We start from the raw sequence: 15,663 nt of genomic DNA on the forward strand, positions 1-15,663 counted from the left end.
TTTCTCTTTCTTCAGTTCTTTGCTACTCATCTACTCTGTCTTTTAATGGGTCTCTTCCACCTCCTCTTTCTGTGCCTCACCATGGGTCACTGTGGTCAGGGAGCCTCAGCTCTTTGGCCTAGTAAATCTAAAAGCTGTGCAATGGCTCTATTTAAATTGGACCAATTCATGCAGCCAGTCTTTACTGAACATGTATGTGCCTAGGAAGTCTCAGGAATGGGTAAGTGCTCCTGCTCCCACACAGTCTACAGACCTGGGTGCAATGGTGAGAAAGACCTCAGTAAAGCAGAGGAATTACGAAAGGGAGAGGGTGAGTGAACACTTGGAGAACATAATTTTTATTACTGCAAAGGAGAGACAGGGACTAGAAATAAATGGGCACTGAGAAATCTCTTAAGGAGACTCCCACCTCAGCACAGGAAGGTGCTCTTCACAATCAAAGCCAGATGCTGGATGCCTGACCAAAGCCAAACTCACAGGAGCCCAGGCTCAGAGTGCTCAGCACCGGCTCTGGCAGTGTGAAGGAGGTAGAGCGCTTCTGTTTTTGCACCTGTTTCACAGTTAGGAAGCAAGCTCTCTTCCTTGCCAGACTTCCCTTTCGGGCAGGACACTTTTCTTATATTCATGAGGCAAGGCAAACAGTCATAGGACAGTTATTAAACAATTATAAAATGTGTTTTCATTGCTGGCACTGTGTTGAAGTGGAAAGTGCGACGGTTGGGGAAGGATGGGGCAATCCTAACAGGCTGAAATTGTATCCAAGGTCAGAAGACTAGTATGTAATTTCTTAGAACTGTTTCTAAGACATCTCTCTACTTTCACAGTTTTCTCCAGGTTTGGTATTAAAGAGAACACTGCAGTGACTAAACAGAATAGGGAAATTTCAGAAAGCAATGTTTCATACTTGGACATCTGGTGATTGCAATTTAAGTTTGTCAGAAGAGAAATCATAATTTGCAGTAGACATATATCAGGTTAGGCTGGGGACAGTGGGCAGGGCAGTGCTTCCAGGACTTATAGGCCTTCCATGTGGCCTGGTATTGGGGAGAGAGTGGACTTTGGCAAAGTGTTATTTAGGATAGTGTTGTATAATTTAAACTCACAAAATTTATTCAGATAAAGCCTTTAAGGCTCTGTCAACACAGTAAGCAGGTCAGATCCCAGGTCTGAGAACCTCTGTGTTATCAACCAGTCAGCTGGGATCACTAAATATTGACTGATGACAAGGGATAGAGCCAACGTTGATTTAAAAGGGGGTAATAATACCTTAATTATAAAGTGTAAACTTAGAACTGCTTATGTCACCTAATAACATGTGAGTCTCTTCCACATGAACAAGGTCTGGCAAGGTGGCCAAAGCAATGGCATAGCCACTATAGTCATTTATATAAAAACTTACACTCGGCCGGGCACGGTGTCTCACACCTGTAATCCCAGCACTGTGGGAGGCCGAGGTGGGCAGATCATGAGGTCAGGAGATCGAGACCACCCTGGCTAACACGGTGAAACTCCATCTCTACTAAAAATACAAAAAAATTAGCCGGGCATGGTGGCGGGTGCCTGTGGTACCAGCTACTCGGGAGGCCGAGGCAGGAGAATGGCGTGAACCCAGGAGGCGGAGCTTGCAGTGAGCCGAGATCATGCCACTGCACTCCAGCCTGGGTGACAGAGCGAGACTCTATCTCAAAAAAAAAAAAAATTTACACTCAAACTAGATAAACATTTGCAAATGAGGTTGAAATTCAAAACTGCAGAACTCATCTGATAAATGAGTTTCTTTTTTCTTCTTTTTTTTTTTTTTTTTGAGATGGAGTCTCACTGTGTCACCCAGGTTGGAGTACAATGGTGTTATCTTGGTTCACCGTGACCTCTGCCTCCTGGGTTCAAGTGATTCCCCTGCCTCAGCCTCCCGAGTACCTAGGATTATAGGTGTGCACCACCACATCTGGCTAATTTTTGTATTTTTAGTAGAGGTGGGGTTTCATCATGTTGGCCATGCTGGTCTTGACCTCAGGTGATCCACCTGCCTCGGCCTCCCAAAGTGTTGGGATTACAGGCATGAGCCACTGCACCTGGCCTGGTAAATGAGTTTCAAAAGCAGTATTAGACAAATGGAAAACGAAGTAGAACATGGATTAGAAACACCAACATATAAACACTTCTAGATTAAACAGGAAGTTTTTTTTTGAGGCTAGTAATTAATTAATACTCATTAATCAGGTAAAAAGGTATAAAGGAAAGATATGTACAGAAATATGAATGCCTAAGTGTCAGTCTACATCACGTCATTAAAAAGAATAAAGGGTGGCTCGTGCCTGTAATCCCAGCACTTTGGGAGGCCAAGCCTGTCTACTAAAAATGGAAAAATTAGCCAGTTGTGGTGGTGGGTGCCTGCAATCCCAACTACTCAGGAAGCTGAAGCAGGAGGCAGGAGACTCACTTGAGTCTGGGAGGCGGAGGTTGCTGTGAGCAAAGATTGTGCCACTGCACCCCAGCCTGGGCAACATAGTGAGACTCCACCTCAGACAAAAACCAAAAAACAAAGAAGGAGGGACCTTGGTACTCCTTGGTGACAGGGATTGGGTCTAGTCACCACGATATGCCAAATACCTAATATGACACTTAGGAACTCAACAGATTTTTATTAAATAAACAAAAAAATTAATTTTAACCCTGCCTTATTCCAAAAAAGGATTAATATTTTTGTTGAATGAATTAACAATGATGTCACTTCTTATGTATGCTTCTTTAAATTATCATTTCAGACAGAAGATAAAGTACCTAATAGTTTCCTGAAGCAGTAGAATGAAAGAACTCCCTGTGGCATGAAAATTATTGTGTGATGTATTTTAATTTATGAGTATCCCAGACCATGTGGCTTGATTGTCCATTTGACTAACTGCTTACAGCTATTTTATGAGAGAATTAAATGCTAGCATACTGAACATCAATAAAAGCAGGCAACCCTTTTAAATTAAAATCAGGATTTTCTCTCTCTCTCTCTCTCTCTCTTCTTCTTTTTTTTTTTTTTTTTTGAGACAGGGTCTTGCTTTGTCGCCCAGGCTGGGGTGCAGTGGTGCGATCTCGACTCACTGCAACCTCTACCTCCTGTGTTCCTCACATCCCACAGGTGTACTAACTCCATGGCAGCCAGGCTTTTAAAGTCCCATGAGGCTGCAGATGTCACACAGGCCATGTATGTTTAAGTACATCCGTGCTGTTTAGAGTGAGGGGCTAGGTTGCTTAGCTGGATATTTGACAACTATTATAGGGATTTGGGTCAAATTTTTACATAAGATTTTTTTTAAACAAAACCCATTTAGACACAAAGTATTTCTGAGGATAAATCCTGCTGGGATTATAGGCGCATGCCACCATGCTCGGGTAATTTTTGTATTTTTGGTAGAGATGGGGTTTCACCATGTTGGCCAGGCTGGTCTCAAACTCCTGACCTCATGTGATCCACCCACCTCAGCCTTCCAAAGTGCTGGGATTGCAGGTGTGAGCCACTGCACCTGGCCTAAAATTAGGATTCTAAAGGGTACTTTTATGGGTTGATGAATATATATTTTTAATAGTAGGAGAACACTGAAATTTTAATAGAAGTCAGTAATTCCTGTGTGTGAACTTTTAGGTATGCATATAATACACAAATTAAGATTATGTGGTAATTCTTTTAGGAAGCTAGACACTAAAGGCATGAGATTTTCGACTGTGAATTCTAGCCAATGGATAGAAAGACAACATTCCCGGATTTGTGTTTGCAAATTCTTCCTCCCAGTCTGAATAGTCTTAGCCTGTCAGATGGGTAAGAACCTGGCAGGGCATCCTACAGGGGCAGCAGTGTCCTGCTTATTTTACTGATTACAGCTGCAAATATAAAGAAACTCGAGGTTTGGGAGTAGAGTTGCGGGCATTAGCTCATTCTGCTTAGCCCTTGAATACAAGCATCAGTGGTATACTAGAAGGCCACAGTGGCATGCATGGGGCTTGGAGTCAGTAGTTCTGGGGATCGCTAAGACAATCCAACTGAAAGGCGATGGTACAAGGTTATTTAGGGGAGATGCACTCTGGTTTCCCTTCAGTTTACATACGCCTTTTGCCTTTTACAAAAACCACATTGGGGCACTGGGACTTTCCCATCTATGCTTGGGTAATATTTGAGAACATCTTTCTGAAAAGGGAGATATGACACACGGAAGAGGTGAGTGGATCCCCTAGTTTTTTTTTTTTTTTTGAGACTGAGTCTCACTCTGTGACCCAGGCTTGAGTACAGTGGTGCAATCTCCGCTCACTGCAGCCTCCGCCTTCTGGGTTCAAGCGATTTTCCTGCCTCAGCCTCCTGAGTAGCTGGGATCACAGGCACGTGCCACCACACCTGGTTAATTTTTGTATTTTTAGTAGAGACAGGGTTTTGCCATGTCAGCCAGGCTGAATTCCTGGCCTCAAGTGATCCATCCGCCTTGGCCTCCCAAAGTGCTGGTATTACAGGCGTTAGCCACTGTACCCGACTGGATACCGACTAGATATCTCCCATCCCACAGGTGTACTAACTCCATGGCAGCCGGGCTTTTAAAGTCCCATGAGGCTTCAGATGTTACACAGGCCATGTATGTTTAAGTACATTCCTGCTGTTTAGAGTGAGGGGCTAGGTTGCTTAGCTGGATATCTGACAACTATTATAGGGATTTGGGCCAAATTTTTACATAAGATCTTTTTTAAACAAGACCCATTTAGACACAAAATATTTCTGAGGAAAAATCCTGCTAACAGGGTTAATGTAGAAACATATCTATGCAAAACAACCCAAATACGGCCAAAGCTAGGAGGAAAACAACCACCACCACCACCACCACCAACAACAACTCAACTCATGACAAAACAGTAACTGTCTTGCGCAAGTCAAAATTCAGTTTAAAACACAAATTCTACATTTATCCAAGTTGCTAATGCCCACTAGCTTCATTACTAAGAGACTGACTTAGGATGCACAAGTTGGAGAAAAGTCTCTAAACTGATATTCTCCTGGGCTACCACTCCTGGGGTTAAGATCCTTGTCACTTTGGGCCTGGAGGATGAACTAAGTCTCCTATTATCCTTTAGTTTCTCCCTGTTCTAACTTGTCCTGCGTATTTTCCTAAACTTATTTTTAAAACCTCCAATGACTCCCCTTTACCACAATATTAAATTCACTCCTGTCATCTGGCTTTGGGGGCACTCCACACTTTGTGATTTTCTCTGGCTGTTAACTCGGTATCATACTACTAAATGCAGCAGGTTCTCAGCAGAGGAAGTATCCTGGTATTGCTGCTAAGTAACCAGGTAGATATTTCTGTTCAATTCCAATAAAATTGTCCAGGGTAGGGCATTCAAATGCCAAGCATGCCTTTCTTTGCTCAGGGGTAAAGGGGTTGTAATACAGCTTTCAACAAGAATAGACAGACCTCGTGTGCCTGTAGTCTTAGCCACTCAGGAGGCTGAGGCAGGCAGATCCCTAGAACCCAGCTCAAGCAAGGTTACAGTGAGCTATGATCACACCACAAGATAGACCTGACTTATTACGCATGTATTCAGTTCCCCAGTATCCCAAACCTAGAGCTAATACGCTATCTTACTCCTAATATAGTAAAGTTACTGACTAGAATGGTTTAATTAGGTTGGTTTTTGTGATGGTTATTTTTATGTGTCAACTTTACCAGACTAAAGGATAGTTAGCTGGTAAAACATAATTTCTGGGTGTGTCTGTGAGGGTGTTTCCAAAAGAGATTGGCATTTGAATCATTAGACTGAATAAAGATCTGTCTTCACCAACATGGGCAGCATCATCCAATCCACTGAGGACTTGGATAGAAGAAAAAGGCAGAGGAAGGGCTATTGTGCTAGAACATCATCTTCTATGCCCTCAGACATGTGAGCTCCCCAAGTTCTTGGGCTTTTGGACTCTGGGACTTAAACCAGTAACACAACACCGCCCATCTCCCAAGCCACCTCCCAGATTGGGAGTCACACCATCAGTTCCCCTGGCTCTCAGCCCTTCAGAGACAGACTGAATTACACCACCAGCTTTCTCAGTCTCCAGGATGCAGATGGCATTAACATGAGACTTCTTTACCTCCATGACTGTAAGCCAATTCCCATAATAAATCCCCTCTTAGATATCTTTATATATATTCTACTGGTCCAATTTTTCTACAGAACCCTAATACAGGTTGTCTCTGTACTACTTATTGAAATAGGACACTTAATATTTGTTAAGTATTTAAGTGGAATATTTGAAAACTTGTCTTAACAGAAACTTTAAGGCCAGGAGCAATGGCTCACGCCTGTAATTCCAACACTTTGGGAGGCTGAAGTGGGTGGATCACCTGAGGTCAGGAGTTTGAGACCAGCCTGGCCAACATGGCGAAACTCCATCTCTACCAAAAATACAAAAAAAAATTAGCCAGGCGTGGTGGTGGGCATCTGTAATCCCAGCTACTCGGGAGGCTGAGGCAGGAGAATCACTTGAACCTGGGAGGCGGAGGTTCCAGTGAGCCAAGATGGCACCACTGAACTCCAGCCTGGGCGACAGAGTAAGACTCCATCTCAAAACAAACAAACAAACAAACACCACTTTAAGTAGTTGAGAAACATTATTCATTGGTACATAGCTAATATCCTATTTATAAACATTCTTATGTATTCATAAAAGCAACTGCTCAACACGTTATCCTACTTCCAGTTACAAGTTTTTTAATAATCTGGCTTTGCACTAATTTACATGACTTTTATACCCAATTAGGCTAAATTTATGGAAATTTATCTGAAAACTGATTCTAGGCTAAAGTCAAGCCTTTAGCCTCATCCTATTCTGACATCACAGGGAGGTAGCAGCTGAGGCTGTGGTGGGAGAATGACAAGAACTGAGCGTGGGCCGTGGGCTCTTACCTTCAGCAACTTCATCAACTCTTCTAGCTGGACCATCAGTTCCCGCCTGCTCTCTTGCAGGGCCGACATCCTCTGCTCCAGTTCATCCTTCCTTTGCCTGTCCAAGAGGAGAAGCCCATCAGATAAAGGGACCCTCAAAGATGGATCTAAGGCCAGGTGAAACGGATTTCAGACCTGATCCTGCTACTTACCAGTTATGAGACGCTGAGCAAGTCATTTAGCTTCCAATACCTCATAAAATGGTGATAATGTCTGTTTTGCCTACTTTCCTGGACTGTTTTGAGAATCATAGGTAAAAGTGCTTTGGAAAGTTTACATGACCATATAAAGATATTATTCATATTACCAGAGTGAATTAATGATCAAAAAACTCTTTAGAAAGTCAATGCTTTTCGAAAAATATATAAAATCAGCCCAAATTTAGATTAATAGTAGATAAACCATATTAAACTGCTCAGAGAAAACAGGGTTCAGTAGCAAGTACTTCTGACACTAGACAGATTCAAGAAGGGTGACAGATCAAGATGGCTCCCTGTGTCCAAGAACAGTCACTTTTCCTTGAGGATACATTTTACACCATCTACTCTAGCTCAGTATGTCCAAAACCAGACTTACGATTTTTCTCCCTAAATGGTTTTCTTGTCTCTGTCTCTTTTTTTTCTTGTCTCTGTCTCTTTTCTGTCTCTGCTATTTTTCCTTCCAGGTGTCATGGCTGAAAAACTCAGTCCTCTTTGTTACTTTCTTCTTTATATCCCATATTCAATCAATAACTCAATTCAGATCATTCTTTCTTGGAAAATTTATATGCCTATCTTTCTATTCCCATTTCGTTTGCTTTATCTAAGCACTCCTTTCCTCAAACATCAAGCAGTCTCCTTGTGTGATTAATCCTGCTTTTTTTTTTTTTTTGTGATGGAGTCTCACTCTGTCGCCCAGGCTGGAGTGCAATGGTGCGATCTTGGCTCACTGTAACCTTCGCCTCCCCGGTTCAAGCGATTTTCCTGCCTCAGGCCTCCTAAATAGCTGGGATTACAGGCATCACCACCATGCCCATCTAATTTTGTATTTTTAGTAGAGATGGAGTTTCACCATGTTGGCAAGGCTGGTCTCGAACTCCTGACCTCAAGTGATTCACCCGCCTCAGCCTCCCAAAGTGCTGGGATTACAGGTGTGAGCCACCGCAACTGGCTCTTTCATCTTTTATGGTGAGGAAAAAGCAGTAGAATAGAAGTCAACAGCCTCAAAGTTGAGTATCAGTCCCAGTATTTAGCAAATATGCAACCTTAGACAAGTCACTTAGCCTCAGTTTTCTCTCCTCTAAAAGGGGACTAGTAACAGCAACAATATTCTGAGGATCATATAAGGTAATAAACATGAGGATGTTCTATGAACTTTAAACTGCTGCTCAAAGCAAAGCTATGTTCATCGTCCCATAATGATCGCAACAGAATTTCTAGCATCACTGACCCTTGCCTGCACAATCTAGACCTATGCTGTCTATCACAGTAGCCACTAGCCATGCCTGACTACTGAGCCCCTGAAACACAGCTAGTCTGAATTGAGATGCTCAGCAATTGTAAAGACTTAGTGCAGAAAAAAGCACACTATCTTGATCATGTTTTAATACTGATTACACGTTGAAAGGATAATATTTTGAAAATATCAGGTTAAGTAAAATATAGTATTAAAATTAATGCCACCTATTACTTTTTGGTTTTTCAATGAGACTGTTAGAAAATTTTTAATTACATATGTGGCCTGCATTTCTATCGGAGAGTGCGGCTCTAGATCCCATCTACATTCCTATCCTTAGCACCTCACCTCCTATTTTATGCCCTTTGTGTCTGGACCTCCAGCTTATGGTTCACTTTTCCTAAGTGGGCTCCATAATTACATAACTCACCTTCCAAATCTTATTCATTCCTTAATGTCTGACCCAACATCACTGTCAGGAAGCTGCTCCTGATCACTGCAGCAGGGACTGCTTGATTAAGCACTACAGTAATTAGTGCTCCTCGGTGGTACTTAATTTACTTTACTCACTGCCATTCCTACAATGATGCAAAATCCTTGAGGTCAGGGATGGGCCTTACTCATCTCTGCATGTATTGAAGGATGAAGAAAATATCAGGCATCCAGTATCGCCTAATTAACATCTACCGAACTTACCAAAATCATGATTTGGAACTCTCCAAGGGTTTCCAATGACCTAACAATTAAGACTTTCTAGAATCTGATCTCAATTGCCTGGCAAATTGTATCTCCTATCACTGGCACTCTAAAGATTGATGTAATGCATGATTGAAAAGAAATTTTTAGTTCCAAGACTCTTTCCCTTTTCTGAAATGTGCCATAATTATTTGGGGGAATCATACTGAACCCCAAGCACACTTCCAATCTGAAATGTTTTGTCCTACACTCCATCCAAATCATTATCTACTTTTCATGGTCTAGCTCAACTTCTACCACCTCCATGGGTCCGAATGCTTCCAGAGGAAAATTAGACACACAAAGGTGGTAGAGAATGAATATAGATATAATAACTATATTATATAGGTATTATATATGTAAAATATCTCATGTATATATACTTTATATTATATATATATATATTTCTCTGCACAGATTTCTTATCCATACTGTTTATTGACATTGCACAATACTATTTAACTGACTACCAAATTATTTTCTGTTTTGTTCCCAAATCAGATTATAAGTTTTTAGGAAGGACTCATTGTCTTCTAGTCTTCATACTCCCTAAACTTCCAGTGCAGTAGACTCTCCAGAAGAAGGACCTACTCATTCAATGTTCTAGGAAGATTTCCTTCCCTGAACTCCTGAGCCTGGATGTTATATTCTTTATCTGTACCGTGTGTGACCAAACAATTATGGTATAAGGTGAAAATGAATGAGCTACAGCTACATCCAACCACATGGAATGATCCTAAAGGCTAATATGGTAGGGGTAGGGGGTATACAGGGAAGTCCTCTGGGACTATCCCCACCATATTAGTACAATATTTCTATTAAGATCAGAAAACAAAAGGCAAAACTAAACAGTTTATTACATAGGATAGTGATAATGCGATAATACTGTTTTAAACACAAGGTAATGATAAACCAAATTCTGGATAGGGGTTCACCCAGTGCGGAAGGTGAAGGCAAGGAAATGGGGTAAGGGAGAGGTACTTCTATGGATGACATTGTTTTAGTCATATATGAGTTCTCAAATAGGATGTGGGTTCATAAGTATTCATTTGACTATTATGCTTCATAAACGTTTGTCACACGCACATTTGTCATACATTTTATTGTAAGCAACATACCATTAAAAATAATAATAAAGGAAGAAAAGGCAACCCTGGTGCAAGGCTCATAGCCACTCACCCTATGGGTGAAGTTGTCCACCTTGTTTTATTATACTAACTGGGTACTGGCAGTCCCAGGCCTCATACACACTGATCAAAAGCAGACGGATGTCAGATACCTACAAGTGAATCCAGCCCTTTATGTGTCTTTTGATAAGCAAAAGTTCTTAATATTAATATAAGTGGATTTACCAACTTCTTCTTTCATGGTAATTCTAAGATATTACTTTCTATTCCAAAATCCTGAAGACATTCTCCTACTTTTCTTCTAGAATTTTTTTTTTTTTTTTTTGAGACAGAGTTTCGCTCTTGTTGCCCAGGCTGGAGTGCAATGGCACAATCTCAGCTCACCACAACCTCCGCCTCCCAGGTTCAAGCAATTCTCCTGCCTCAGCCTCCCGAGTCTTTTAGAAGTTTTAAAGTTCTGTATTCATGTCGAATCCATCTGGTGTCGGTTTTTGTAATTAGTGTGGGGTAGAAGACCAACATGTTTTGTACATAGGCATAAACAACTGTCCCAGCACACTTTAAAATAGTCCCTCCTTTCTTCAGTGATATAGGAACTCCTTTTGAGGTTAAAAACTTTCTGATTTCTCCACCTTCAGATGCTCGTTGGTCTCAGATTACATTCCTGCTTCTTGCTATCCTATGTGACATTCCTGGACTTAGCCCTGCTACGACATCTAAGATAATTTTTAGATCCTTCCAGCTTAACTGAGCATTTTCAGCAATCCCAGTTTCAGCAACAGTTAGACTCAGGATGACAGGCCTTTTTGCTTTTCTAGATATAAAATCAGGCACTAGACAACAGGTGCATCTTATGCCAACAGCCTAGACTTACAGTCTGCCCAAGTCAGCAACATTTGTGCTCCCATCCTCCCTAGTACGACACCAGCTGTACTAACACCCCAGACGTGCAGCAGTGAACCACAGAGCCACCCAAATCTCAGCCTAACTACATGAAGAAACTAAAATAAATTTTTAGAAGAATGAAAATCTCTATACATCTAATGATTTTTTTCGCCTGCACCAGTTTAAATTCTTTATGACTCTACTATGACAACTTTTATTGATGATCTAAATCTAAACTATCTACAGAAAACAATAATCTCCATTCTCTGGGAAAAGAAACAAGAGGCTACACAGAATCCCAGATAATAGCAAATTAAAAATCAACCTAAACAGAAAGAACCCATTATTTGAAAATCTAGAGATCTGGTGAGAATCAAGTCACTAAATGTAGTTTCCATAATGTCTTAACTTACAGAAGAGTGTGTACGCATGCGCGTGCGCACACACACACACACACACACACACACACACACCCCTTCCCCTAAGGCTCATAGGCAATAAGACCCTAATAATCAGATCATTTCTGTGAAGACTTCCCCATTCCCTCCAAAACAGCGTCACACATGGTGGTAACACTGCTCTCTAATCCCATTCTCATTCTATGTCCTTAGTTTCCTGATTCTTGAGACACTTCATTTAGAAGCCATGGTGCAAGGGTTTCATGTCTCAGAGACGTGCACAGGAAGCATCCTTCTCCTTTGGCAGAGCCCTGCACTGACTGTAAAGAGCCAGGAAAATATACTCACAGGAAAAGCAAAGCATTCTTCCCGCCAACTGTCTCCAAAGTCAGACAAATTAGCAAGATAAGAAGAGGGACTGCAGCACAGTGGTCTTCTTAAAGCAATCACAGAAGTATAAACAGTGCCCCGCTGGTCCCGGAGCTGGGAGACTGGTATTTACTAAGTTCTGTGATAATGGCTGACATTCGTAGAGTGATTTCTAATGGAACCCAGACATCTGAAGCAGTAACAGAATGGGTGAACTCTGCAGTGGTTTGCTCTCACAGGATTGTTTATACTGAACAACAGATTCTTCCCCACTCCTTTGGTTTCCTCAGACAAGTTCCATCCATAGCAGATTACATGTGGGAAGTGGCAGAGTGTCCCTACTCACCTCAGCAGCCGCAGCTCTGCCAGCAGCGTGGGGTTCTGCTGTGCCTTCTCAGGGGTGGGCTGGGAGGCCTGCTCGTGTTCCAGGCGGAGACGCTGAATCTCCTGCAGGATCTCTCTGGAGAGGACGTGTGAATGGAAAGGGGCTGCACAGTGCTTCTCACTCACGCTCCCTCTTTCCCTATTACAAGTGTTCAACTCTAGCAGCGCCTCCTCTACCAATCTTGTTCTGATTGCTTCCAAATGGCCAAGAGGTGAAATGGACACCTTCTCAATACTGCTTCACCTGACATTTCCTCAACAAAGCAATCCTTTGTGGTGGAAAAAGTCATAAAAATACTCTTCTCAAGGACCTGAAAAATCTCCATGAAAGGAAAATTACAGCCAGAATACTTTATTTACTCTGTTCCACTCAGGGAGGAGGAAAAGGGAACTCCTTGCAATCTCCTAATGCAGGTCCTGTGCTGACTTCCCTTAATCCTTACCTGCCCCTTCCTTCCCCCTGTCCCCGATGCCCCAGTGGACAGCTGTGTTGCCTCTACCTACGCCTGTTACCTTAGGTCAGGTCTCCTCGACCTGGCTTCTACCTTTCAGTACATAATGGTGTGCTGTCTGCTCTCTGTGCCTTTAAATGGTTTTTCTTTTTTTTTTTTTTTTTTTTTTTTAAGGAGAGACCAGACAGTCCTACATAGCATAATGGGTCAGGACAAGATGACTAGATACAGCAAAATGCTGCTGGGAAGCAGAGTGAAAAATGCAATTGTGAGAGGGGGTCACACGCATGGGTGGGAGAAGGCCCTGTTAAAAGGAATCCCCCGAGGGCAGGTGAGCAGAGCTGTGGACTACCAGAGCAGACAGACACAAATCAGTGCCCAGGGCATTCCCTGGACTTCGGCTAGCCTAGGTTCACCACGGCAAGGTCTTTCTGGGCGGTCAAAAGCCATCCAAGGAAAATGATAATCAGATAATCCTGGACTTTGGAAGTGGGCTCAGCCTCCGCGCTCTTACCTGTTTTTGTTTTCCAGTTCTGCAATAAGCTGTCTTTGTTGTTTGTTGGCATCAAAGTTAAAGCTCAAGTCAGTGGGAGGACGAGTCTAAAGTGGGGAAGTGGGGAGAAAGTTTTTTTTTCTGATCCAAATATACCCAGAGTTCTAGACTGACTGATTTTTAAAAAACAGATTTTTGACATATAATTTACATATCATAAATCCACCCGTTTTAAGTGCACAATTCAATGAGTCTTAGTAAATGTAAACAGTTGTGCAACCAATCATCACAGTCCAGTTTTAGAATATTTTCCATCACCGCAAAAAATTCCCTCATGCAAGTTTGTCACCAGTTGCCACTCCCACCCCCAACCTCAGGCAGCCATGCATCTGCTTTCTGTCTATAGTTCTGCCTTTTCTAGAAACTTCCTATAAACACAAAGTCTTTGGTTTCTGGCTTCCACTTAGCATAATGTTTTTGGGGTTAATTCATGTTTTTCCATGAACTAGTAGTTCCTTTTTTTTTTTTTTTTTGAGATAAGATCTTGCTCTGTCACCCAGGCTGGTATACAGGATGTAGTGGCATGATCACAGCTCACTGCAGTCAAGAACTCCTGGGCTCTCACCTTGGCCTCTGAGTAGTTGGGACTAAAGGCACACGCCACCGTGCCTGGCCTAGCAGTTCCTTTTTTATTGCTGTGTAGTATTCTATTGTTTCCAGCTTTTGGTTATTACAAATGAAGCTGCTATGAACTTTCATTCACAAGTATTTGTCTACTTTCATTTCTCTTGGGCAAACATCTAGGAGTAAAATTGCTGAATTATATGATAATCGTAATTAACATCTGAGGAACTCCCAAACTGCTTTCCAAAGTGGCTGTACCATTTTACAATTGTATTAATAATAAATGAGATTTCCAATTTCTCTACATCCTCACCAACACCTGTTGTTTTATTTACTTATTTTTATTTTATTTTTCTTACTACTTTTTTCTTTTAACCATCCTAGTGGGTTTCAAGTTCCAAATAGTGAGTTTTTAAAAAATTAATATATAATTTTCCTACCATAAAATCCACTTTTTAAAGGCATATAATTCAGTAACTTTTTTCTTTGAGGCAGTTTCACTCTGTCACCAGGCTGGAGTGAAATGGTGTGATCTTAGTTCACTGCAACCTCTGCCTCCCAAGTTCAAGCAATTCTCCTGCCTCAGCCTCCTGAGTAGCTGGGACTACACGTGTGCACCACCATGCTCAGCTGATTTTTTTTGATTTTTAGTAGAGACAGCGTTTCACCACATTGGCCAGGCTGGTCTCAAACTCCTGACCTCAAATAATCCACCCACCTCGGCCTCCCAAAGCCCTGGGATTACAGGTGTGAGCCACCACGCTTGGCCCAATTCGGTAGTTTTTAATGCATTTATGAGGTTGTGAAGCCATCTCCACTATCTAATTCCAGAATATTTTCACCACCCCAAAAAGAAACAGCATACCCACAAGTAGTCACTCCTCATCCCTCTTCCCTCGCCCTGACCTCCATTATCCGTCTCTATGGATTTGCCTATCCTGGATATTTCATATAAATGGAGTCATACAATATTGACATTTTACGTCTATCTTCCTTCACTTAGCAAAATGTTTTTAAGGTTCACCCATGTTGTAGCACATTATCAGTACTTCATTCCCTTTTATAGCTGAATAATATTCCATTATATGGATATACCACATTTTGTTTACCCATCCATCAGCTGATGAACGTTTGGGTTGTTAGCACCTTTCAGCTGTTTTGAATAGTGCTGCTTTGAGCATGTATGTTGAGATATGTTATTATTTCTCTTGGGTATGTACCTAGGAATGGAATTACTGGGTCATATGGTAACTGCCTTTTGAGAAACTGCCCAACTGTTTTCCAAAGTGGCTGCATTATTTTACATTCCTTCCAGCAATGTATCAAGGTTCTATTTTTTCCACATCATCCTAATGGGTGTGAAGTGGTATCTCATTGTAAGGCAATTTGTATTTCCCCAATGACTAGTATGTTGAGCATACTTTCATGTGCTTACTGGCCATCTGTATATCTTTTGTGGAGAAATTATGTGGTTGTGATGTGCATATCCATTGATATTTCGGACCCTCGTTAACTCCTTTAATAATATGGTAGCCAGGCCGGGCGCAGTGGCTCATGCTTGTAATCCAGCACTTTGGGAAGCTGAGGCAGGAGGATCACGAGGTCAGGAGTTCAAGATCGGCCTGGCCAACATGGCGAAACCTCATCTCTACTAAAAATACAAAAATTAGCCGGGTGTGGTGGCGGGCACCTGTAATCTCAGCTACTTGGGAGGCTGAGGCAGGAGAATTACCTGAACCCGGGAGGTGGTGGTTGCAGTGAGCTGAGATTGTGCCACCGCACTCCAGCCTGAGTGA

General features: G+C 42.0%; 1 protein-coding gene across 44 annotated transcripts in view; it reads right to left on the minus strand.

Moving 5' to 3' along the window:
* The window catches only part of LOC105479800 (dystrobrevin beta), a 311,471-nt gene that overhangs the window by 40,818 nt on the left and 254,990 nt on the right, over nt 1–15,663 (minus strand). For all 44 annotated transcript variants that reach the window (XM_071076351.1, XM_071076350.1, XM_071076349.1 and 41 more), the window contains 3 exons: nt 13,265–13,350; nt 12,261–12,374; nt 6,928–7,024 (listed from right to left, as the gene is read on the minus strand). In XM_071076351.1, coding sequence (XP_070932452.1) covers nt 6,928–7,024; nt 12,261–12,374; nt 13,265–13,350 — 297 coding nt within the window. The remainder of the gene's footprint in view (nt 1–6,927; nt 7,025–12,260; nt 12,375–13,264; nt 13,351–15,663) is intronic.

The sequence above is a fragment of the Macaca nemestrina genome, chromosome 13, assembly GCF_043159975.1.
Source record: "Macaca nemestrina isolate mMacNem1 chromosome 13, mMacNem.hap1, whole genome shotgun sequence".
NCBI lineage: Eukaryota > Metazoa > Chordata > Mammalia > Primates > Cercopithecidae > Macaca > Macaca nemestrina.